Source organism: Mirounga angustirostris, unplaced genomic scaffold (genome assembly GCF_029215605.1).
Source record: "Mirounga angustirostris isolate CCGP_5_RB_7025 unplaced genomic scaffold, mMirAng1.0.hap1 SCAF_2, whole genome shotgun sequence".
NCBI lineage: Eukaryota > Metazoa > Chordata > Mammalia > Carnivora > Phocidae > Mirounga > Mirounga angustirostris.
In genome coordinates, this window is record NW_026991710.1 from 60,437,183 (window position 1) to 60,463,012 (window position 25,830).

Genomic DNA, 25,830 nt, shown 5'->3' on the forward strand with positions numbered 1-25,830 from the left:
GAGGTTAACATTTGAATGGGTAGACTGAGTAAAGCAGATTGCCCTCCCTAATGTGGGTGGGCCTCATCCTATTCCCTTCAGGCCTGGATAGAATAGAAGGCTGAGTAAAAAGGAATTCTCTCTCTCTGCTTGACTTTCTTCTTTGAGCTGAGACCTCTGTCTTCTCCTGCCTTTGGATTCAAGCTCAGACTGTACTTAAACCATTGGCCCTCCTGGTACTTAGGCCTACAGACTTGGATTGGGACCACACCACGATCAGCTCTCCTGGGTCTCCATCTTGCTGACTGCAAGTCTTGGGATTTCTCAGACTCCATAATCATGTGAGCCAATTCCTTATAGGAAATCTTCTTATAGACTGATACGGTACTCTGTGACAAAGTAATCCGTTCCTGGGATTTTATCTTAAGACAATGTATAATTCCAAAGACTTTTATAAAACAAGCTATATGTACAAAGTTATTAACCATGGTGTTATTGATAATAATGAAAAACTAAAAACAATGCACATGTTTCACTCCTGGAGAGTAACTGAACAAATTACAGTGCATCCAATTGAAAGAAAATTATGCAGCCATTAAACTAATAATCATGAGGACTATGTAGCAACACAGGAAAGTATTTACAAGTAGATGTGATTTTATTTTTTAAAAAAGCAGAACATTAAATTATATAAAAACTATAGTTATAACAAGAAAAAGTAAATAATGAAAAGAATCCATGTTTGGGTCATGGGATTGCACAATTTTTCATAACTTTCCTTTATCAATAAGATTTTTTAAAAACAATAATTAAGGGGCGCCTGGGTGGCTCAGTCATTAAGCATCTTCCTTCAGCTCAGGTCATGATCCTAGGGTCCTGGGATCGAGCCCCGCATCGGGCTCCCTGCTCTGCGTCAAAGCCTGCTTCTCCCTCTCCCACTCCCCTTGCTTGTGTTCCCTCTCTTGCTGCCTCTGTCAAATAAATAAAATCTTAAAAAAAACCCATAATAATTAAAATGTATGAAATGAAAACAATGAGGGGATTGAATTATCAGTGGTTCTTAACTGGGGTACACTTGAGAATTTAAAATATTTATACCTGGATCTTACCCTGTGAAACTTCTGAGATGGGGATGGGGTACCTACATATTTAAACACACACACACACACACACAAACACACAAACACACCCAAAGAGCTGATTCTGACGCACACTGGTAGGCAATTTCTCAGCCTAAAATTCCACAAACCTCTGGAGAATAAGGGAGCTATTCCAGGGACAAGCTCAGTCTTGGCTATGAGGCACCATGGGAACCGGACACCAGGCTGCTCTTAGGGTGTGCCGGGCTTGCTGCAGCCACTGTCGTTAGTGTTTGTGGCTTGGGGGCAATCTGAGGCATCGCCCTCTGTGCAGGATTGCTCCACAAGGCGGAAGGCCTCCAGGAACTCATTGATGTCGATGTGGCCATCCTTGTTGAAGTCAATGCTCCGGGCAAGGTCACAGATGCAGTCATCTGTAATGTCAATGTTCATATGAGAGCTGAACAGCTTCCAGGTCTGCCTGAACTCGTCCAGTGAGATGAACCCTTAGCAGAGAGAGGAACTCATGTCAGTGAGTCAGTCTAAGTTTCAATGTTCACTTCCTCTGACATTCTTGCAGGGACACCTGTTCCTTACCGTTGAACAGACAAAGATACCCAAGGCCTTGTATCTAGTTTAAACTCCCAAGGGGGTGGCACAAAACCAGTGGATCACCAGTGGTTCTCAACTCGGAGCAGTTTTGCTTCCCTTCTTCTGGAGACATTTTTGATTGTCATGACCGGGGTGGTGGTGAGTGTTACTCGTATCTAGTACATAAATGCCAGGGATGCTGCTAAATATCCTACAATACACAGGATGGACCCCAAAACAAAGAAATATTCAGGCCAACATGTCAATAGTGACACTCCTGAGAAGCCACATGTTAAGTCATCCCAAACATATAATTTATTTTGCTTATTAAAAGCCTTTGGACCCATACACCTATGGTCAATTGATTTTTTTTTTTACAAGGGTTCCAAGACCATTCAATGGGGAAAGAATTGTGTTTTCAACATATGGTAGTAGACAACTGCATATCCTCATGTAAAAGAATGAAGCTAAACCCCCTACCTTGCACTACCAACAAAAATTGACTCAAAATGATTCAAAGGCCTAATTGGAAGAGCTAAAAGTATAAAACTCTTAGAAAAAAAAACATAGATGTGAATCTCTGTGACCTTGGATTATGTCATGGTTTCTTAGATATGACACCAAAAACACAAACAACAAAAAAGATAAATTGGACTTTTTTTTTTAATTAAAAAACTTTGTGCATCAAAGGAAACTACCAAGAAAGTGAAAAGACAATCTATAAAGTTGGAGAACATATTTGCAAATCATATATCTGATCATGGTATAGTATCTAGAACATATAAAGAACTCTCATAACTCAACAACAAAAAGATGAATAACTCAATTAAAAGATGGGCAAAGGATCTGAATCGACATTTCTCCAGAGAATATATAAAAATTTCCAATAAGCACATGAAAAGATGCTCAGTATCATTGGTTATTAAGGAAAAGCAAATCAAAACCATGAGATACTGCACACCCAGCAGGAATGGCTATAAAACAGGGTGGGGGTTGCAAGTGTTGGTGATGATAGGAGAATAAGGAGAAACTGGAGCCCTCAAACCTTGTCAATAGGATTCTGAAATGGTATAGCCACTGTAGAAAACAGTTTGGCTGTTCCTCAAATAGCAAAACATAGTTTTATGATATGATTCAGCAATTGCACTCCTAGGAATACATCCAAGAGAATAAAAAAACATATGTTCACATAAAAAGTTGGACACAAATGTTCACAGCGTCATTATGCATAAAAGCCAAAAAGTGGAAACCATCTAAATGTCTATCAACTGATGAATGGATAAACAAAATGTGGTATATATATCCATACAATGGAATATTAGCCAGCTATAAAGAGGAATAAAGAACTAATACATGCTACAACATGGATGAACTGTGAATACATTACGCAAAGTAAAAGAAGCCAGACACCAAAGGCCATAATATTGTAGGATTCCATTTATACAAAATGTCCAGACTAGGCAAATCCTTAGAGACAGAAAGCAGACTAATGGGTGTCAGGGGCTGATGGAGAAGGGACAGGGATAGAGAGTGACTGCTAATGGGTCTGGGTTTCTTTTTAGGGTGATGAAATGTTCTATAATTGGATAGTAGCTTACACAACCTTGTGAATATACTAAGAATTGGATAGTAGCTTACACAACCTTGTGAATATACTAAGAACCAGTGAACTGAACGTTTTAAGTGAATAAATTATACGGTATGTGAATTATACCTAAAAATAGGTGGGAAGAGAGTAGTAACATTGAAAAAGGTCTTTGGACCATTGGGGGAACAGGATGAGAGCATCCAAGACATCCCTGTACATTTTTTGGTATGTCCTGTAAATCTGTAATTATTCCAAAATAAGGAGTTTAAAAAAGAATACTTCGGGAGTGAGATTGTAAAATTCTTTCTGCTCTAGGCACTCCTCATTACTTTATGGCTATTTTTGATACAACTATAAGGGACACCACATCTTCTAATCACAGTTTTTTCTATGAGAAGTTCTCATCCAGTTTGTCTGCATTCTCTGCCCTACCCCCCCCGTATGGATTGCTCGTAGTGCCCAAATATTTTTCTAGTTTCTGCCATTTATTTATAAGCATAATCATTTACTTTGCTCCCGAAGTGCTCGAGTAGAGAGCTAAATGATCAGGAAGGAGACTGAAGGGTGGGAGGTAAAGTACGTATTTTGCGTCAGAAGTGATAGGCTAGTGAGTGTCTTCACCTGAATGATCACTGTCTATGATCCTAAAGATGGTCTCCAGGTTGGATCGGTTCCGATACAGTGTTTCCAGCAAACTTGACTGTATGTTCTGCAAAAGAAAATACATGTTCTTTCTATATCTTATGTTTAGGCTTGCCCTAATATATAATTAACCCACAATCGACCCTGACAATAAGATACTGTTGAAACAGACTGAAGAGATTTTATTCCCAACCCCTTCAGCCTACCAAATAATCTAAGGGTTTAAGAAGTACTTATAGACCATGATGAAAATGTTCTAAAACGGACCCTGGTAATGGCTGTACGTATCTGTGAACATATGAAAAACCGCTGAATTGTACAGTTTGAATGGATGAATTGTATGGCACATGCATTATATTGAAATAAAGGCATTTTAAAAAGTACCTAGCCCAAGGCCTCACATACATTATACATTCATTAAGTATTTACTGAATAAATCCTTTTTTTTTTTTTTTTTAGTGAGGGAAGCAGGATGGTGCCAGGGAAGTCAGACAGACCTGGGTTTGAGTCCCAGTTCTACAATCTAGAAGCTTGGTGAGCAGTGCCTCGTAGGTATAATGGTGCTGATAATACCATACTCTTGGGGTAGGTATTTTGAGGATAAATTGAGGCAACATATGTAAGTCACTTAACACAAAACCTGACATATAAAAACTCAACAAGTAGTTCCCTTTTCGCATCTATCGTCTTTTCTGGGTTCTCAATATCTGACTGTTTCTGATTCAAAGTTCTCCATCGGGAGCTTCATGGGCCCCAGTATGGCTTCATCCAGCATCTTCACACCATTACCTCATGGCTCAATTGTTCTTTGGCCAAGCCCTCCAGCCAGGACTTGTATTCCAACGTGTTATCCATAGAACTGCTCACCAGCTGTGGCCTCAGCATCCGCCAGGGGAGTCCTAGACGCAGCACAGACTCCACGGCTTCTGCCCAGTCACTAAGGGAGATGAAACCTACAGCAACGAGATGATTTGTTGGCTTGTCACTTATAAGTCCAGTGTCCTGCAGTGCAGACTTTTTTGTCCCAACATACTTCTTGCTGTCTGCAGGTAATAGAAATAATGGGCACTGTCACTATTTTTGTGGGTCCAGGTAGAGTTTGCTGGAAACTGGGGTTGCAAGATAAAATACAGGATGCCCAATTAAATAAGAATTTCAGAAAGACCACAAAGTATATGGCCCAAATATTGCATGGGACATAATTATATTTTTAAATTATTTGTTGTCTATCTATAATTCAAATTTAATTAGGCATCCGGTTTGTTTGTTTGTTTTTTAAGATTTTATTTATTTATTTGACAGAGACACAGTGAGAGAGGGAACACAAGCAGGGGGAGTGGGAGAGGGAGAAGCAGGCTCTCCGCTGAGCAGGGAGCACGATGCGGGGCTCGATCCCAGGACCCCGGGATCATGACCTGAACCGAAGGCAGACGCTTAACGACTGAGCCACCCAGGCGCCCCTAGGCATCCTGTTTTTGTTAAACATCCTGTTTTTGCTAAATCTGCCAACACTATTGAAAAGTCACATAACTCTCCTATAAAGGATATCCTAAAACTATATGTATATATCTATATATAGAGAGAGATATATGTATATATCTCTATATATATAGCATTAGTTGTTGATACATATATGAACAGATATTGCTGTGAATTTATGATTGTTACTGTTATTTTCTAATAGGGCTATATATATGTGGTCAATGTCTATTAGACATTCTATTGAGTTGAACAAAGACAAAATTTCTAGCTTTGATTATAGAACACAGAATAGATATGTACACACTAAGCAAGAACAAGAAGCCAAATCATTGATCTTTTGCTAATTTTGGATATATGCTTGTAACCTCCCCCACTAGTTGCTTTTTGCTTAGTTCTGGACTTGTCACCATCCCTTTCACTCCATTTCTTTTCACCATCTCCGTCTATATTTAGCTAAATTCACATTCTGTTAAAAGCTTGGAATTTTAGGGGCGCCTGAGTGGCTCAGTTGGTTGAGCGACTGCCTTCAGCTCAGGTCATGATCCTGGTGTGCTGGGACCGAGCCCCGCATCGGGCTCCCTGCTCCGTGGAAAGCCTGCTTCTCCCTCTGCCCTTCACCCTGCTTGTGCTCTCTCTCACTTTCTCTCAAATAAATAAATAAAATCTTTAAAAAATAAATAAAAGTTTGGAATTTTAAAATTTAGAAAAGATAACTGGAGCATTAAGTTGAATAAAATGAAGAAAGTAGTCAAAGATGTCCTTTGGTCATTAGTTCAACAAATATTGGTTTGATAACTTCTGCGACACAGTTTTTCTTGGCCAGCTTCCTTTTAGGAATATTTTCTTGCTTGGTCTCACCGGTTCTTTTTGTTTTTGTTTTTCTTTTTTAAAAAAGATTTTATTTATTTATTTGACAGAGAGAGGCACAGCGAGAGAGGGAACACAAGCACGGGGAGTGGGAGAGGGAGAAGCAGGCTTCCCGCCGAGCAGGGAGCCCGAGGCGGGGCTCGATCCCAGGACCCTGAGATCATGACCTGAGCCGAAGGCAGAGGCTTAACGACTGAGCCACCCAGGCACCCCATGGTCTCACCGGTCTTATCTGCATCATGCTTCTTAAATTCACCAAGAAGATGGGAGGAATGAGCAAATAACTTTTCCCGCAGAGATCTCAGAGCTGACTCCTCTACTCTGCTAATCCTGGGACAGGAGATGAAAATAAACATTTTTAAGAAGTTAACATAGAGGAAATAGCCATGGGTTTGTTTTTCTTACCACACTCCTCTCTCTCTCTTAACATCTCAATCTCCCTAGAGCTCAGTTTGGGGGAGGAGAGCTCAGTTTTTGAAGGAAAACCTCCATCTCCTATTTCTCCCACTTCTCCCTGCTGGGTACAAATAGGACCTGCCCCTGTCCTTCCCAGTGCCGGATAGTGGTTACAGAAAAGTTCTGGAAAAAGACCACCTTTATGGTAAAGTTATCCTACTGTACTGCACCTCAATTTCCCCATTTGCAAAAGAGGGATAAAAATGGTACCTACCAAGAAAAAAAAAAAAAGGAAAGAAAGAAAGAAACATGGTACCTACCTCATAGGATTATTGTGAAAATTTTAAAAGTAAATTCATATAAAGCACTTAGAAGAAAGCCCAGCACATTGAAAGCACTCAGTAAATAGTATCTGTTATCCTACTCATATGCTTTCCTTATAATTTATTATTATGTTAAATATGCACAAGGCAAGATTTATGAATAATGAAATAACACTAATTTAGTTTTTTCATTCTTATTGGATCAAAAGAGTAATGCTGGGCACAGCACTAGGCCCAAAGTAAGTGCTCAAATATGCGGAGTTGAATGAATAAAAAGATAAAAAGGGATAAAGGTAAAGAAAAAAAGAGATAAAGGTAAATCTATACTTTGTCCTGCCTCATTGAGGAACCAGCCATTCTATAAATGATGACCAGATAACCTATCTTTTGCCACACTAACAGTTCCACACACACATGTGCACACACATACACAGAGTTTCAATCATGTTTGATGAAAATCTTCCTTGTAGTTTAAGGTATTTAGCATAATAGTCCTTAAGTGGGCTCCATAGACCTCCCAGGAGAGTGTGAACCGCCTAAAACTCATCCTTAAATGTATGGGTATGTGAGTGTATTTGCTTTTTCTGGAGGGAGTTCATTGTTTCATCAAAGGTTAGAAGAAGTATGGGACTCCCTGGGGCACCTGGGTGGCTCAGTCAGTTAAGCGTCCAACCCTTGGTTTTGGCTCAGGTCATGATCTCAGGGTTGTGTGATCGAGCCCCACATCAGTCTCTGCACTCAACAGGGAGTCTGCTAGAGATTCTCTTCCTCTCCCTCTGCCCCTCCCCTGCTTGTGCATGCTCCCCCTCCAATAAAAAAATAAGCAGATCTTAAAAAAAAAAAAAAATATGGGACTCCCTCTCCCCACCAAAGTTTACAAACCATTGGTTTGGCAAAGCATTTAAACTATCTTCTGTTATGTTGTCGTCATCCATCATTATCATGCAGGGATGTAGTATGGTGATGCTCTCAGGAGCTGTCTAGATGTACAAGGCTCTCTGTTTCTACACCAAGCAGCAAATGGTGAACACTAACTAAATGCAGGTCTCTCCATGGATTATCTCAGTCCTCCAACACCCACTGAGGTAGGTCCGATTATTATGCCCATTCCAAGGTAACTAATTCAAGGTCAGATAGCTAATAAGGGGTGGGACCAGCAATCAATCTTGACAGGTGAATTCTAGGCAAGCTAACCTATTATTGTGAGGTGTGGATGTGAACCAAAAGTAAATGGATGCCGAATGAGGCCTCTTCTAAGAAAAACATGATCTTGAGTTTATGGACACTGAGCCATCAATTATGGATGGTCAGGGACATTTCCCCCTTACTTCTGCTCCAGGGAGTTGAAGTTGTTGGACAAGTGATTTCTGGGTAAATTAGGTGATGTTTACTTGCTTTCATACAATCAATGAATATTTCAAAGAGCTCTTACAACACCTAAATCCCATGGAATCGGGCATTCCAGTTGCCCGGGGCCCACCTCTGAGACTGTGGTGGTGAGGCTGCGGTGAGCCTAGGGTGGCTGAGTTTTGGTCAAGCTCCCCTGGTTGATGCCTCTGCACAGTAGGTTTGACTATCACTTAATGAGTTTAAATTCTCATATGAAACTTCTTCTTGAGTGATGCTGGCCTTGATTTTTTAATAACTTGAGGGTTTAATAACTCTTGATAGTTAATAACTCAAGAGTGATTTAAAATAAGGCACTTTTATAGCACTCACACAAGGCAGATGTTAAATATTAATGTGTTCTCTTTCCACTGGGTTTATGTTAACTTTGTTTTGATTTCTAATTAGTCCATCTGATAATTAAAGAAGCTTGTTCAGGAGCACTAAAACTGCATCTGTTAGCAGCTTATGTACTCTGAGACCATCTTCTTGGTGGGAGGCAGGACTGCAAGTCTGTGAAGGGTGTGATTTCTGAGATAAGACTGCCTGGCTCAAGGCTTGCCTTCACCGTGTGTTAGCTGTGGGACCATGAGCCAGCTGATTTAACCTGTGTTCCTTGATGATCTCCTCTATAAAACTGAAATTCGTATGTATTTCATAAGTTCATTGTGAGACAACACATATAAATTCTTTATAATAGCACTTAGTGGGTGGTAAGCTCTCAGCTAAGGTTAGAACTCAGAATCATCTCAACAGAAGCCATGTAAGTAATATTACACACTTCCTTCCCAGGAAGAAAAGGGCACTGTCAACAAATGTGTGGACTGAAACCCATCTGTCAAATCCCTAGAAAACAAAGAAACTTTGTCTGTGGCTTATGGGGCAAAACAAACTCTTTAAGGATGAGAAAAAATGTAAGAGCGACCCTGGAAAGACTCAGTGGCCTGGTATATGGACTTTACCCAAGATGCTCCCATTGAGAATAACTTCTGGAGGAAGCAAATTTGTTGCTTCCATTAATGGTGGGTAGGTACAGATCTTAAAGTGTATGGAGGAGAAGAAACAGGACCCTACATTCTCCTATTGTAGACCTTATTGCTGACATAGCTAAGTTTTGTTGTTGTTGTTGTTGTTTTAAGTAGGCTCCATGCCCAGCGTGGAGCCCAATGTGGGGCTTGAACTCACAACTCTGAGAGCAAGACCTGAGCTGAGGTCGAGTCGGACGCTTAACCGACTGAGCCACCCAGGTGCCCCACACATTATGAATTCTCACTTAGAATTTGGATAAATGTAATGATGCTGGACATTTTGAAGTTCCTACAAACACCATAATTCTGTTTTTCTGAAAATCGTTCATTAAAAAGTCTTGCCTTTGCCTCATAGTCAGCATGTGGGTTGCCTTGTTAGCTTGATATTGCACGATGTATGGAGTCAAGGCCGGCCCCAGCTTGACGTAGGCACCTCTGTTACTGCCAACTTCATAGTAGTTGGAGGCAGAAAAGATGGTTAACACCTACATCAGAACAGAGAGAGAAAGGCATTCAGGTTCACTGAAGAACTCAAGAACTCTTCACCCTCCTCGACCCCACCCATGGATCTTTTCAATTTTTAAAGTCATCAATGCTAGTAAGGCAGGAGTTGTGATTCAAGCAGTAACAACTTGAATTCTGATGGGATATCCATAACATGATATCTTTTTTTTTAAGATTTTATTTATTTATTTATTTATTTATTTATTTATCTGAGAGAGAGTGAGCGTGAGAGGGAGAACACCAGTGGGGAGGGGCAGAGGCAGAGGGAGAAGCAGACTCCCTGCTGAGCCGGGAGCCCGACAGGAGCCTGGAGCCCAGGACTCCCAGGATCACGACGAGCTGAAGGCAGACGCTCAACCAACTGAGCCACCTGGGCGTCCCACAACACGGTTTCTTCACATTTTTATCTCAAGGACAACAGCAGGGGTCAGACAAAACACTTCATTTGGTTCAACTTAGAGGCAAGCTGGATCGGATAAGTTGGGAAGGCCATTATAATCGGTACACCAGTTGTGAAAGCTGGTGTGAGGCCTCACCGTGGAGCTGCCTACAGAGAACTGTCTTCTAAGATGTTCTGTGAAAAAAGTTTCCACACTGTCGGTACATCGGGAAATGGTAGACACTGCATCTCTTCTTGGAGATTTACAAGGAATACAGGAAACTAAAGGTCTCGGAAGTCCTGCAGTAGACGAACTTGTATTAACCAAACGTTTCTTAGATTAGTTGATCTCACTTTTTGTTCCCCCCGCATGGAAACCTGTTATTCTCCTGAAGAGTTAGTTTTCCTGGCAATACTCTCATCCTAGCGGCACTGGGCTAGGCAAACGTTGTAGGATTAAGATGTGCAAAGATGAGTCAGGACATTAAATATGCTCCTGAGAAGACAAACAATCCTGAATCCCTGCTGGGGCGCAGTGCAGAAATCCTGTCACCCCGTAGTGATGTGACTTAAGGAATGGAGATGTGGCTGGGAAAACCCCAGGCCATATTTCTGTCCTCAAGATGGGACAATATCCGCCCCTCTGTTCTCCTCTCAGGGCACTGCTGAGTGGTGGCAGCAATCAAATTTTGAGCTTTAAAGAGGCTGTGAAGGGCGCCTGGGTGGCTCACTTGGTTCAGCATCTGCATTCGGCTCAGGTCATGATCCCAGGGTCCTGGGATCGAGTCCCACATCGGGCTCCGGCTCCGCGGGGAGCCTGCTTCTCCCTCTGCCCTTCCCCCACTCACGTGCGTGCGCACGCGCGCGCTCTCTTTCAAATAAATAAAAATAAAATCTTTAAAAATAAAATACATTAACATACTTAATCTCAGGAAACCCTCAACAACTGAGGGTTCCTGGAGTGGAGGGAGGTGGGAGGGATGGGGTGGCTGGGTGATGGACATGGGGGAGGGTATGTGCTCTGGTGAGCGCTATGAATTGTGTAAGGCTGATGAATCACAGACTTGTACCCCTGAAACAAATAATACATTATATGTTAATTTAAAAAATGTGAAAAAAAGAATAGAAAAATAAAATTTAATATTTTTATTCTTTAAAAAAAATAAAATAACATACTTTGAAAACATTTGCCATAAATAAATAAATAAATAAATAAATAAATAAATAGGCTGTGAAAGTCAAGGATCAGTGACTATAAAGGACCTAGCTGCCTTGAGCAAGTGGGAGAACAAACACAAGGCGCAGTTGACTGTGAGCAACCAAGCGCCTGAGCTCGTCCAGGCTGGGAGGAGTGGTCTGGCCCACCCCCGCGCCACTGCCGCCTGGCGCCCACCTTGCGGCTGTGGCAGAACTCGTAGCCCTCAGGTTTGCACTCATGGGAGCGGATCAGGAACTGCAGGTTGTATTTCTGTAGCAACTGTTCTGTCACATTAGGTCCAAAATAACAGCCTCCTCCTCGAACGGTGTTAGCCTTGCAACCCTCCTGGGCCATGGGATCACTCCACAGGATATCGACCACCTGGAGAGACCAAGAGATGGATTATTTCCTAAAATCTAGACAGATATGCAGAGTCATTCCTATGAAAAGAGGAAGAGAAGGAGGAGGAGTAAATAGCAGAGGAGGAGAGGAAGAAGAGCATACAAGTATTTGCATAAGTGAATAATTTTCCATGTGATCAATATTTGACATATGCTTTTATATTTTTTAAAGATTTTATTTATTTATTTGACAGAGAGACAGGGAGAGCGCAAGCTGGCGGAGAGGCAGAGGGAGAGGGAGAAGCAGGCTCCCCACTGAGCAGGGAGCCTGACTCAGGGCTTGATCCCAGGACCCTGGGATCATGACCTGAGCTGAAGGCACTTAACTGACTGAGCCACTCAGGTGCCCTGACATATGCTTATATTTTGAACACCTGAGGTTCCAGAATTTTTTATTACTCACAGAAGGAGCGTGTGTATATGTGCATATTGTTTGACAAGCATGTTACCCACTTTGTTGGAAATAAATCTTATATGACAGCTCAACATGTAAACCAGATAAAAGGGAGCTGCTCTGGGAGAAATCTTCAGTTAGCCCCAGTGCTCCAGGCTCCTGGACATTTGCCCCAAAGAGAAGGCAGAAGTTATGGGACTGGCAACATGATCTCTCATGCAGTGTTCACAACGCCCCGGCTGTGGTCCTGGGAAAGTGCAATCAAATGTTTCAGTTCTTCAAGTAATTTCAGCATTTTTAAAAGAATTTGCAGAAGAGCTGAACAACTTTTCCAGCAATTCAGGTTCTATCCTTTTGTTACTACTCAGGAAAACACTGATGACCAATCTTCTATAATTTACATGAAATAATCAGGTGTATTTTGGTTGTTGACACCCAATACTTTCTAAACGTACTTTTGAGGGGGAAAAGTGCATTTGATTTGTAAATATTGGAACACTATTATTGAGTCATGTTTTGCAAAAGGAGAGATTTGCATTTATTTTAAAATTTCCACTCTACATTGCTGCTGAAGCCCAGGATCGATAGCTCAGGGAGAATGTAACGGAAACCCAATATCTATCTCTCTGAGGTGTCTAGCCTCAGAGTCAGCTGCGACTCCTTTTTCTCAGCACCCTCCATCCAATCAATCCACAAGTTCTGCTAATTTTAGCTCTTAGCTAATTCTGCATTCTCTCCTTTTCTTTATTGGATAAACCATAAAAAAACTGCCAGGGTTATAGTCAGAAATGGCTGAACACCAGCAAGGTCCCATAGGGCTACTAACTCCGCGGCGCAAGCTCACCGCGTGGATCTCCCGCACGGATTACAAGCGCCCCTGCCACAGCCTTGTCCCGGCGGAATGTGCGCACCGGGCGGCTGCCAGGGTCCTATCTAGGCGAACACTGAGGGCCTACTCTGTATTCGTTCTCCTTCTTCCTTCCTGCTACCAGAACTCTGATGGGGAGTTTGGGGTGGCAATGGGCATCGCTGAACGCTTGCTTTCCCAGTCTCCCTCGCAGCGAGGGGCGGCTCTATGACACACTTCGGGAGATTCTGGAAAAGCCTTTAGTTGCCTAATAACAGAGGCCCACAGAAGCTGCTGACCTAACCCATTTGGCCTTGAGCTACATAGTCATCTTTCTGACACATTAAAAACAAAACATCACGGAATAGCATCCAGTAAGTCCTGGCTTACCTTCCCACCCCAAGGAGGCTAGGTCACTAAACCACGTTTACTCGGGCAACAGAGCCCACCGGCCACAGCCGACCGACCTCTACGAAACTCTAAAATATGTGAGTTATTAGGCAAATACTAATATCCTTCTGGGCTGTTCTAACCCCAGGGGGAGAGGGAAAGGGGGTGGGAAAAAAAACCCCGAATTCACAGGGAGAGAAGAGATTCGCTCTGTTTAAAAGCCCCCCCCGAAGACAGCCAAACGCCAGGGAGCAGCCCCTGGCCACCCCCACCTGCTTCCACTCCTCCGGAGTGGGCTCGGGCGGCTCGTCGGCGTCCGAGTCGGCTTCTGGCGTGACGAGCAGCGGCTCCCCCTGCGCCCGGCTCCCCGGGAAGCCTGCCTGCAGCCGGCCCCTGTCCAGCTCCAGGTCCCCGGAGCGCCGCGCCCGCCGGGCCAGCTCCTCCGCGTCGGCCGGGCCGCTGCAGGGGATGCTGGAGGAGCGGCCGGCGCGGGGCGCCCCGCAGGAGCCCAGGCGCAGGGGCGAAGCGGGGAGAGAGCGGCTCTGGGGCAGAAACCACGGGGTGGGTCGCCCCGCGCAGCTCGGCGGGGTGGCCTTCTCCTGCGTCGTCGCCGGTTTCCCGTTCTCCTTCCTCGTTTGGCGCCTCAGGGTGGAGACGATCTAAAAACGGCCAGAGAAGACACAGATGGCGGCAGGAAACCCGAGGTGGTTTCTTGAGTAGCCCCTCTAGGTCAGCGCGCTCACTAGCGCTGGTCCTGCTCCACCCCCCCCTGCGCAGGATGAGCACAGGGCTGGCGAGGAAGCCTCTAGAAACGGTCAGGGCAGTTGGATACTGCTGTGATATTCAAGCACGTGATCCGTGGGCTTAAATTTTTTTGTTCGTATTTCATTTTTCTTGTACTTCATATATGTTGTATTTTACAAAAGTTCTCATGTGTGACAAACTGGACATTTATAAAACCCGGTCCTCTGCCACAGGTAATTGGAGAAATCCTAAGCAAAACTACTGTTTTCTCTAGGAGCCTAGTGAATTGTAGACAAGGATGGGAAAGGGCACGTCTCAGGAAGGTGAGCCTGTATGGACTTTCCTGTTGTTCAACCGGGTGCTAAAACAAAGGAGAAGAAATGCAGCTTGTGGTTAAACTATGTTGGAATAGGAAACACTTGTTGCTTTGCCGTGGGAGAGGCAGGACTTCGTGGCATCTCACAGGAAGTGCTATTTTACCTGTTGAGGAAGGGGAAGAGCACCTCTTTTCAGCCTGGACCTAATTGGAAAGGGAATCTTTTGGCCAAAGAGACTGAGTATGGTCCCTGTCACTGACTCAGAGGCATCATGGTACTGGGACCAGGCTGACGATAGAGTCACAAGCTGGAAGAATTCTGATCATGGGAAAGAGAAGGGTCAGGCCACAGAGCACAGCTGTGGCACCTAGCCCCCATTCCTGGCATGCCTGAGTGCCACAGTGGAAACCGAGGCACACAACATTGGAAGGGTATCAACGACAGAGGTCTGACGCACAGCGGGAACTCTCTGCAAGCGCATAATCAAAGAATGAGAAGAAGAATCGATTTCTGCAAATCGATGTAAGGACTGTGATCCAAGGAAGCCATGTCTTGGTGTGGACTGGCTTAGGGCAAGGACAAAGGACACTCAGAGAGGGTCAGCAGAACCTGAATGATGTTTCAAGAGGAATCCAGATTGAATAGAACAGAACAGAGGTGTTCTCTAACTTTGGACAAGCTCTAATGACTTCCTAGGCAGCTTAGCCCGGGGCATAGAGGGTGAAAGGCCACCAAACGTGAATGGAGTGGTAACCCCCTCCTTCTCTCCTTGTTGCAACTCAGAGTGAGGGCCGGACCAGGTAACTGGTAACCTTTCCATCCTCAGGTAACTTTAAGGATGTTATTATCTGCCCTCAAGAGACATCCCTAACTTTGGTTTTTAAGGAGAATAACAGCGTTAATATGTATTGCGCCCTTTGTAAATAGATGTTATGCTGGGCACTTAACATGAATTCATTGATACCCTCAGGCCACCGCTATGAGACTGCATCCTCATTTATGGTTTTACACGAATTGATTGATTAGCCCTCACACCCTGTGAGATAGCATCCTCATTTATAGTACAGATGAGAAACGTGAGGCACAGAGTTACTAGAACATTACCAGGATTGAATCCAGATATCTGACTCCGGGGCTCCTACTCTTGTGTTTCCCGCCCAAGTGATCCCAGGACTTGGTACAGATGGCTACATCATCCCTCCCCAGAGCTTTGCAAACCAACTATTGGGAAGTTAGCTTTTTGCTAAGCTACGGAAGATAAACTGTTCTTTAGCATTCTTTCCCAAAGTCCCTACTTCTCCTGTATATATTAAATGTGATTCTTCCCATTAAATGTGAATCTGCTTTATCGTGACTTGCTGTCTCTACCTCCAGACATAGATACAGCAAAACAGAATATTTGAATTAAAAAAAAAGTGAGGTGCCAGACATCATGCAGAATTGACAAAAGAAATACTAAGAGCTAGTTTTAGGTCCCTTTGGGCCCCTCCTCCTTTATTAAGAACATGAAGGGGTTGAGATTATGGAGAAGCAGAGAGGGGATTTATAATGAGGATTTTTGGAGGAAGCTATTGAAAATGTTGCAGGTGCCCCCCCTTCCACCTCTGCTAAGGAGTTATCCTTTTCCCTTTCCAACACTGAGTTTGTGGGTGCAGGGACACATATCTCGTCTTTCAGTCACCAGACCACAAGGGGCCAGAGCCAGACCTTGATATATAGGACTTGAATCCAGAAACCTTGGACTGGATGCAATTATGGGATGAGACCTGAGTGTAGACTCCATTGGGGAGGGGATAAGCATGGTTCTACGTGTGGCAAGCAGGATGTGCATAGAAATTTGGGGAGCAACAGGGACAGATCAAGGCAGAGTGTGGCTACCCAACATCTGTCTACTCTTCCTCCTTAGAAATAGAAACCCAGATTCTTACAGATACCACCTGGAATGAAGAATACACTTTCCAATCTGCCTTTCGGCTAAATGTTAACATGTGACAACATTCTGAACAGAAATAGGAACAAAAATTTTGTGTACATCTGAGTGTCCTTAAAGGGAAGAAACATGCCTTTCTTCTACACTGCTAGAACATGGTTGTGACGGTTTGGGCTCAGGTAGCCATGCTGGGTCATGATGCAGCATGGGGGAGCAACAAGAAAGCAGGAAACTCGGTCCCTAGTGACTTCGTGGTGTTACTCCCCCAGCCCTGGACTATTGGCTTCCAGTGCTTATTTACAGAAAGGAAGAGATAATCATTAAGCCATTGTTATTTGAAGTTTTCTGTCACTTCAGCCAAATGTAGTTCATACCATTTCCACTTGCTGAGTACAAATTTTGTAAGGCATGTGTACACACATTTTCATTTAATCCTCACAACATCTAGGATACAGTCACTCCTATTCCTATTGTATAGATTCAGAAACTGAAGTTATAATAAATAACTTTTTCAAGGTAATATTCTATAAGTAGCAGAAACAGAATTTCTATCCATTTGTCTCCAACTTCATGGGTCATGGCATAACCACTCACCACACCTACTCAAGGGAAAAAGAACATATTTCCCTACTTCAGTATCTGTGTGGCAGACTACCACTCCCCCAAATCTAGTTTCCCCTTCTTTGCCATAGGAATGGAAACCCCAACTTTTGTACCATGCATGTGGCCAACCAGAGAGAAGACTGCATTTCCAGCCTCCCTTCCAGCAAGGTGTGATCATGGAACTATTTTCTCAACAATGGGAGGAGAGTAGAAGAGAGGTATACAACTTCTTCCCTGTATCTTTAAAGGGCAGGAATATTCTTCCCCCGCTTCCTTCCTCTCTCCTATTGCTTGGAATACAGATGTGGTGGCAAGCCACCTTGGCCTATACAGATGAGGGCATGGGAAAGATATCCTAAGGATGGCAGAGTAACAAGACATAAGAAGGCTTGGTTCTTGGAAAACCTAGTAAAACGAAGCTGCTGTACCAGCATGTTCCAAGACTCAAACCAGGGTCAGTCTGATTCTAAAGCCATGCTCTTTCATTTATGTCTCATATAACACAGACTTAGATTAGTTAGAGTTGCCCAAAGCACACTGGCTTGTGAAGTAATGAGTTCTCTGTCTTTGGAACTGCTCAGCTGAATGTTGTCAAGGATATTGCAGTAGGGACTCCTGTGTTTTGGAAGGGGTAGTTGGAGTACAGAAGCCATAGGACACCATTCAAGCATAAGAGTCTGTGATTAAAATAGAATCTTTGTTTTCTAAAGTTTTACTTCCAAAGTGAAACAGAAAACAGAGATGTGTGGATATTGGAGCTTAATGCATTCTGTCTCTCACCCCCTCCTCCTGCCGGTTCTTGTAAATCCCCTGAGGGAGGCACCATCTCTGGTTATCTCTGCATCTCCCCTACCACTTTCCCTGCACAAAGTAAGCCCTTTAAACATAGTTGTTGAGTTTAATTCGAAATTGATCTTCATCTTCCTATCTGCCAATTGCCTCCTCCCTGCATGAAGTAGGCTCTCAATATGCATTTGTTGAGTTTAACTGAGTTATTTGAGAAATAAAGGCTCTTCACATACAGTGATTGAGGGGTATTTATTAGAATCGTCTAGATCAGGGATGGCAAACAGATGGCTCTCGCTGCCACTCCCCATTATAATGTCTATAGCAAACATCACTAATGGATCATAGTGTACTTGCGCCTTGCCCCCAGACGTGGAATCTTAATCCTTCTCCTTTTAATGATTTAATGGCTTCTTTAATGATTTAATGGCGTCCCCTGGAGTCAGCATGCAAGATGACATTTATTTTATGCTGCCAGTGAAACTGGGTTAAATTATTATCAACTGGGTTATTATTATTAACTGGATTAAATTATGGTGAAATATGCAATATTTCATTACTCAGTCAGTACCTTGTGCCTGTCTAGTTTAGCCAAAAGCTCCAGGTCAGTCATGTCTGACACTCCGCCATGAAGAATCAGGACTTTCTCATCAACCAGAGTGGCCAGAGGAAGCCAACAGAAAACATCTTGCAGTATTTTTAGTATTTTCTTGCCATGTATCTGGAAAATGATATTAAGAAGCTATTAAGTTTCCAATGATACACTCAACTTATCTGAATTAAGAGAAACTTTTACTTTTATTTATTTTTTTAGAAGATTTTATTTATTTAATTGGCAGAGAGAGAGAGAGATACAGCGAGAGGGGGAGCAGGAAAGGGAACACAAGCAGGGGGAGTGGAAGAGGGAGAAGCAGGCTTCCCGCTGAGCAAGGAGCCCTGTGCGGGGCTCGATCCTAGGACCCTGGGATCATGACCTGAGCCGAAGGCAGATGCTTAACCACCTGAGCCACCCAGGCTCCCCTGGAGTACATATTCTTAAGGAAAGAACAGACATCACTCTAACATAACACTATGGGCAGACACAAAAAGGGACATATTCTATAATTCTACCCAGAATCATGACCTGAGCTGAAGGCAGATGCTTAAGGACTGAGCCACCCAGGAGCCCAAAATTTTTAAAGGTAGCATACCTTATATTTATGCATCACTTCCTTGGTAAAGCCATATCTAGATTTAGAAGCAAAAATAGATATTAAATTTAGTGACAAGAGTTATGATATAACTGAATTTTTATAAAAATTCATATTCTGTATACATATACATATACTTATATAGAAAAGAGACTGAGGAATAATTGCCAAAATGTTTACAATTATAGCATTATCTCGGTTCAAGAAATTATGGGATATTTTTATTTTCTTCCTTTTGCTTATCTGTATTTCTTACCTTTTCTAAAGAGTATGGGTATGTGAAAAAAAATTAATGGTTTTATTAGGAGTAGGATAATGTGTAAGTTTTAAGGAAATATTTTAAATGTCAGATATTGTGTATTCCTTTATACAATTGGAAAACTACTTTTTTTTTTTTTTTAAGATTTTATTTATTTACTTGTCAGAGAGAGAGCACAAGCAGGGGGAGCGGCAGGCAAAGCAGGCAGAAAGAGAAGCAGGCTCCCCGCTGAGCAAGAAGCCCAATGCGGGACTCGATCCCAGGACCCTGGGATCCTGACTTGAGCCAAAGGCAGACACTTAACTGACTGAGCCACCCAAGCATCCGGATAACTACTTTTAAAATGCACCTAACAAATCAGAAGCTCTGACAAAATAACTTCTTACAATCACAGGTAAACATCAAATACCCAGCGTGTTTAGTTTGTTACCGTAAGTTCACCATATAGTCCTCATGGTTTCCTCGGTTAAGATGGAACTCTTTTGGGTAAACCAACATGAAGGCAAAAAGAACCATCAGGATCTCTACTGAATCCTTGCCTCGATCCACGAAGTCACCATTGAAGACGTAGGCCTTCTCTGGTGACGGGAGGCCATTCTTCCCAACAAGACAAGTCCGAGAAGCAGCAACAAAGGAAGGGAACAGGAAATCAGGTTGAGCCACTGTGTATTTGACAGTTAACGTCAGATCGAAAAATTCTGTGCTTTCTGGCTCTCCTCCAAACATGAATTGTCAAGAAAAGATGCAAGTATCTTTTTTATTGGTCTTATATTTCCTTTCTAGCCAGGCTGAGGTTATGACATGCTCATCAAAATAGTGCTTTATACAAAGCTGGAGTCTTGCCATGTGGTATGTGCAAAGGAAACCAAACTTGTGATCCAAAGGCCAATTTTAAGTTCTGGCCAAAATATCTTTTTTTTTTTTTTTTTAAGATTTATTCATTTATTTGAAAGAGAGCGAGAGAGAGCACACCCATAAACTGGGGCGGGGGGCAAGGGAGAGGGAGAAAGAGAATCTTAAGCAGACTCCCCACTGAGTGCAGAGCCCAACGTGGGGCTCAATCCCATGACCCAGAGATCATGACCTGAGCCAAAATCAAGAGTCGGACACTCAGCCTACCGAGTCACCCAGGTGCCCCTGGCCCAATATCTTTAGTAATAACAGCAATAGCTGTCAGATTTCTCAGGATTAAACAAGACAATAAGTGGGAAAATGCTTTGGGAAGCACAGTATATATAAAGTAACTTTACATTAATAGGACATTCATATATGTTGTTACATGTTCTATATTTTATAACTAAAAACAGGAAAATAGCTTTCAGGTGCTTTGATAATCAACAATTTTCTTTATTTGGAAAAAAGGAAATCAATTACTAAATAATGATTCCTTTTCTTTATTAACCTCAGATTTTTAAAACAGTTTACAAAAATATACTAAAATATAATACAGTGCTATCTTTTATATTATTTGCTACTATGTAATTTTTAATAATTTAAAATAATATTTTAAAAAATCCAAGCAATGGTTAAGCATTTGTTTAATAGATACTGCATCTGAACTTCTAGAATAAGCCTCAGAGCAAGACAGGATCTTAAACATTCATACCTTATAAAATATAAATATTAAGTCATCCAGCTGGCCATGTAAGTCTCCTAATAAAGATAGAAAAAGAATATCAGTTTCTGTTGGTCCTTACCACTGTGTCTCATTTTTACTGTAAAAAGGGAAATACCCAGAAAAATCTGACAAAGTGATGGTAACTCATTTTTCCATATGTAAGATAGAGATAAATATGAATTTCCCTTTTGCAGGGATAGTTAATATTGAAAGCAGAAAACACAGTATTCGTTTTCTACATGATTATCATAAATAGTAAAGGAAGCAAAGATAGGACAGAATAGTGCAGGGTTGCCAACTCCAATGAGAACTGGAGAGATTCTGCCCCATCCAAAGTAGGAAGCTGCTATTCACTTATGGGCTCCTGTTAGGAGATTTTTCAAGATATGCTGGAAATCTGGATTTTAATATGAAATCCTCCAATTTTCAAATGTTGGAAATTAATTTTAAAAATTTCAGAACATTCCAGGCCAAGCAAGACCCATCTGCAGTTTGCGTGTGGCCCTTGAGGTGCCAGTTTACAATCCTTGGCGTCTTACAGTCTGCATTCCCCTACGACACGGGACATCAGTCCGTAGCAGATGTGTCAACATCACTGAAAACATCAGGATGTGGCAAGAATCATGATTGACAGGATTTCTCTCTGGCAGAAGACCATCTGTGGGTGGAAGGAATCATGTGCTGGGCCATTAGGGCCTGCTCAAGTAACAACAAATAAACTGTCTTCTGACAAAGGAGGATCTGGCTCTTTGCAGGGATTTTGCTCTGAATGGAGGTCGTGAGGGAGGGGGCAAATCTGAATCGCCTGGGAAATAGAGCAGAGCCTGGGCCCTCTTGCCCAGTAGCCCTTCTTGGCACTGCTTCTATTTCAGTGAACGTGGAGTGAATGCATGAGCGCTGTCAGCGTGCATCCCACCTCCGGCCAGCCGGCCTCTAATCTCCCCATCCCAGGAGCTCTCTTGTTTGCATCTAGCACGTGGCGCCATCTCTGACCGGCTCTTACCGCACACAGTGACCTCCTCGCTGTAACAGGTGGAGACACGGTTGATGTTTGGCAGTTGCACCAGGTGTTTCCTGGCTTCATGCAAAAGATTCAAGACGTAGCGAGCATGGAGCTGCTACTAGGAGGAAGAGGGGGGAGAAACAAAGCAACACTGATAGTCCTGCAGCAAAATGGGCCTCGCCTTTACTGCTTAATGACTGACCCCAATCACCCGAGACCCCAAGACTGACCCTAGTAAACTGCCCCTGGGACCCAATGCATGAATCCTCTCTTTTTCACCCATCTTCTGCTCTCATTTCTGCTTTTCATCGTCACCAAATATTGAACTAATTTCCTCTTTCCTATCAACTCGATGAAAGCTTTCCTTGCCTTTTGCTTGGGAGAGATGCATGCTTGTCTCAGCGAGGTGTGAGTTAAGTGCACACATGTTGATGGTACTGAGTGATCCTTGACATTACAGGGGAAACCATCCCAACTCCTCCTGCAATGAATTCTCTTCATATGGAAGAAAGAAAGGGCTGGAATCCGGCATAGAACCAAAATCTGACCACTTCTCACACCTCTGCCTCTACCACCAGGGTTTCAAACCACTGTCGCCTTTTGCCTGGACCATGGCAGGACCTTGACTGGTCTCCCTGCTTCAGCCCTTGCTCCCTACCCTCTATTCAGAAAACAGAATGATTATTTTAAAAAGCAAGCCAGATTATATCATTTCTATGCCAATGTCTCCCTATCTCTTTGAGAAGAATAGGAGTCCAACCACCCTCCCCTCTGCCTCCATCCCCTACACTCTTCCCCGACCCCCTCCTCACCAGCGACAGTGGCCTTCCTGAGGTCCCATGACACTAACCCCCTAAGTCCAGGGCTGCTCCTTTTGGGTTGGGTCTGGCCTCCCTCTACATCTTACATGGAGTTGTTGGAGACGCAGGGGCCCCAGAGTGAGCTTACTTGTTTCAGTCTGAAAGCTTCCACCAGGGCAGTCGCGTGGTCAGGAAGAAGTGGGAAGGAGAGACGTGGCCCTGTGTAGCTGTCCGGGACCGCTATAGATTCATAGTCACTGAGTTTCTCCATCTCAGCGTCCTGGGGGAATGTCTTCTCAGTGAACATGCGGTTCAGGAAGTCTCCTGGTCAGGACAGAGAGGGAAGGCCAGCTTGTGATCAGATGGGCAGTCCACGGGCAGCACGAACAGTCTTCCCCTGGACCATGCTTGACGTGGAGTGGGCCAGTCTGGTGTCGGCTCCAACACCAGGGAGGAGAAAGGAATGGGAGAGTGACAACAGATTAAGGTGGACAGGAGAAGAGGTTATGCTTTTATGTCAATGCCATTTTACTTTTATTTTAAAAGATTGCGACGTGTCAGACTTAGAATGAACAGAAATTTAGGAGCCGAGGCTTGTAAGCAGGAGGAAAGGGAAAAGCCTTGGTGGAAAAAAGAAAAAGCTCACAGGCATTTTGGTGCACTGTGAGTGTGGCAGAAGCCATGAGACCTTCCAGGGCCCTTCAGGCAAGGGCCCACCGCCAGCCTCCTCATCTCTGGCCCAGGAGCTCGGCAGGCCGATACTGTGGAATTAACAACCTTTCCGATCCACCCGGCCAGCGGCCTTTAACCAGTGAGCCTCAGGAGTTGACATATGAAGGCTCCAGTGCCCTGCCTTCGGTGGGATCATTCCAAAGCGTGGGTTTTGCACTGTTTCCCAGGCACACTGAGTTGCTAGCTTAGTAGCACACACCCCCCTTTAATGGCGGCTTTCCGTTCCCTGAATTCCTTCCCCACTCCCTCCCCACCCCCCACTGTTCCCTGCATTTATTCCTTGCACCCAAATTCTTGTCTCCAGGTGTGCTCCTGGGAGAACTCAGAAGCTGCCATTGATTTGTCAGCCTCCTTGCTCGTTCCCTGACTGTCACCAGATCTACGCTTCCTCTGCCGCCCCGCTCCGTCTGACATCTACGACCCTGAGACAGGAGGATGTGCTGTATGGCAGCTCGTACTCACGCTCATGGTTGCTGCTGGGGGTAAAGTGATCCACAAGGTAGCTGAAGAAGTCATGGAGCTGAAGAAGAACCAGAGACTCGGCTTTAGAGATGAGTGCCAAGAGAACCAGGAGGGGTCCAGATCCGCCGCGCCCGTTCCGGGCACTGGGGCCGTGCTGCCCCTGGGCTGGAAGGCAGAGCTCTGGGTGACTCCACCCCCCATCCCGCCGCACCTTGACCTGGTCTTGCTGTCCCGCATACTCTATCGACTGGAAGATGCGCCAGGTGCAATGCCGCCTCATCTCCAGCCGGGCCGCATAGCGCCGGTACCATCTCTGGATGAGGGTTGCTGCCCTGAAGGCTGTGACAGGGACGGAGAAGCGAGCCTGTGAGCCGGGACTCCCCGGGCCGAGGGGGGGAGGGGGCCGGGGGGGGTAGGCGAAGGGCACCTCTCCTACCTTAAAGTGGGGGCAAGATGGGCAAAGCGCCAGCCATTGCCACCGGTAGGAAGGATTTGCCTTACCACCGGCTGGGGTGCTCTTTTCCCCCTTCCCACCCCCACCCCCCTTCATTCTTACCTCGTCGTTATGCTACTATCACTGGAGGTTTACTGGAATTCCTACTTTTTGCTGAAAACACTATGGGTAGAGCTGGAAAGGTTGGATTGCCAGGATTCTCAAGAAATGCAACCTGGAAAGGTGGCAAGCGGGAGGCATCCTTGGAGAGTGGGACGATGCGGGGGTAGAAGGTGGGAGGACATTGTGACATTGTAGCAACAGACTGGCTATCAGGCTTCCTGGGTTCTAGGCCTGGAAATGCCCTCATCGGCTGTGTGGCTTCCCAGGAGTTTTACCTTCCTGGGCCTCAATGTCCCCATCTGGAAAGGGGGATGAACTAGAGGACTGGGGAAAACAAACAACAGACACACAGATGACCGCCTAGAATGTCAGGGGGCAGTAAGTGCTTGCTGGGCTGTGCGCTTGCTATCCCCAGACTCGTGACGGCCCTGCGGGCTGTCAGTGTCCCCATCACCATACTTGGGTGACTGCACTGGCCATCTGATCTGTGGGTGGCCTTTGGGCCTCTCCTTCTGCCGGGACCTGTGCTGGGTGGCTGCGTCCACAGGGTGACAGGAGGAGGCTTACTTCTTCCCATGACCTTTATCACCCGTGGTCAAGGACCACGGCCAGAGAAGAGAGCCGCTTCACATAAATAACGAGGTTCTTCTTAAGCTCCTGGGCCTGACTGTGCCACTGGTGATGAATGGGGTATTTGTGGATAAAGCGGGATTAAAAAGGAAACCCTGCAGGTTAATTCAGGTCAACCTCGTGAACAACAGGCAGACTGATTTAATATATTTAGCCTGCATTAGAGAGCTAATAGAACTCTGGCTGATTTCCCTGAGAGGAAAGTCACTGGTGGAGTGGAAAAAAGAGAACCAGGGAGGAACTTAAGCAAAGCTGAATGTGATTTCCTATGACAAAAAAATGTCAAACTGTAGCTGTTTCTCAAAGGCACTTACCAAATGCTAAGTGACGAGGCTGAAGCTCTACGGCTGACGTCTGTAGACCCATGTTCAGAACAGTGAATGCAATGTCCGGAGTAAGTGCTACAGACCTTCTAGAAACTGACGGGAAGCACAGATAGCTGGACCTCGCCCTAGGCCTGCAGCGTTAGACTCTCTACAGGGAACCCAGGGGCCTTCAGGTCTCACAAGCTCCCCACACGGTTCTTATGTGCCATGAAGTGTAAGCAATCCTGAGGAGTATCGGGGCCACGGAGGTTCTGTGAAAATGTTGTTTGCTAACACCTTGCTTCAACATTTCGAGGCGAGTGCTGCCAACTAGACATATTCCTTCCTCAGGGCCGAGAGAGCAGGCAATGCCTCTTTCCTACCTTTCCCCCCACCCAGTCCTGCCAGTGGTTACCTTTAA

The 25,830-nt window shown here is 44.3% G+C and overlaps 2 protein-coding genes across 6 annotated transcripts in view; both read right to left on the reverse strand.

The window, feature by feature from the left end:
• Nucleotides 1–618: 618 nt before the first annotated feature.
• PPEF2 (protein phosphatase with EF-hand domain 2) overlaps nt 619–25,830 on the reverse strand; it is a 33,282-nt gene continuing 8,070 nt past the window's right edge. The window contains exons 3-17 of one of the 5 annotated variants that reach the window (XM_045880983.3): nt 24,130–24,257; nt 23,919–23,976; nt 22,873–23,048; nt 21,925–22,039; nt 20,910–20,956; nt 19,734–19,900; nt 19,045–19,081; nt 18,426–18,575; nt 13,747–14,133; nt 11,638–11,823; nt 9,704–9,846; nt 6,452–6,558; nt 4,669–4,832; nt 3,859–3,946; nt 619–1,564 (exon numbers count right to left, since the gene is read on the reverse strand). In XM_045880983.3, the coding sequence (XP_045736939.1) occupies nt 1,311–1,564; nt 3,859–3,946; nt 4,669–4,832; nt 6,452–6,558; nt 9,704–9,846; nt 11,638–11,823; nt 13,747–14,133; nt 18,426–18,575; nt 19,045–19,081; nt 19,734–19,900; nt 20,910–20,956; nt 21,925–22,039; nt 22,873–23,048; nt 23,919–23,976; nt 24,130–24,257 (2,207 nt within the window). In that variant the 3' untranslated portion in view covers nt 619–1,310. Of the gene's footprint in view, nt 1,565–3,858; nt 3,947–4,668; nt 4,923–6,451; nt 6,559–9,703; nt 9,847–11,637; nt 11,824–13,746; nt 14,134–18,425; nt 18,576–19,044; nt 19,082–19,733; nt 19,901–20,909; nt 20,957–21,924; nt 22,040–22,872; nt 23,049–23,918; nt 23,977–24,129; nt 24,469–25,830 lie in introns of those variants that run through there. The other 4 variants (XM_054508890.2, XM_045880981.3, XM_045880979.3 and 1 more) reach the window with 4 other exon arrangements.
• Nucleotides 24,535–25,830, reverse strand: part of NAAA (N-acylethanolamine acid amidase) — a 41,721-nt gene continuing 40,425 nt past the window's right edge. Inside the window, exon 12 of the transcript XR_010409433.1 lies at nt 24,535–24,586. The gene's annotated coding sequence lies outside the window, so the exon portion shown is untranslated. The remainder of the gene's footprint in view (nt 24,587–25,830) is intronic.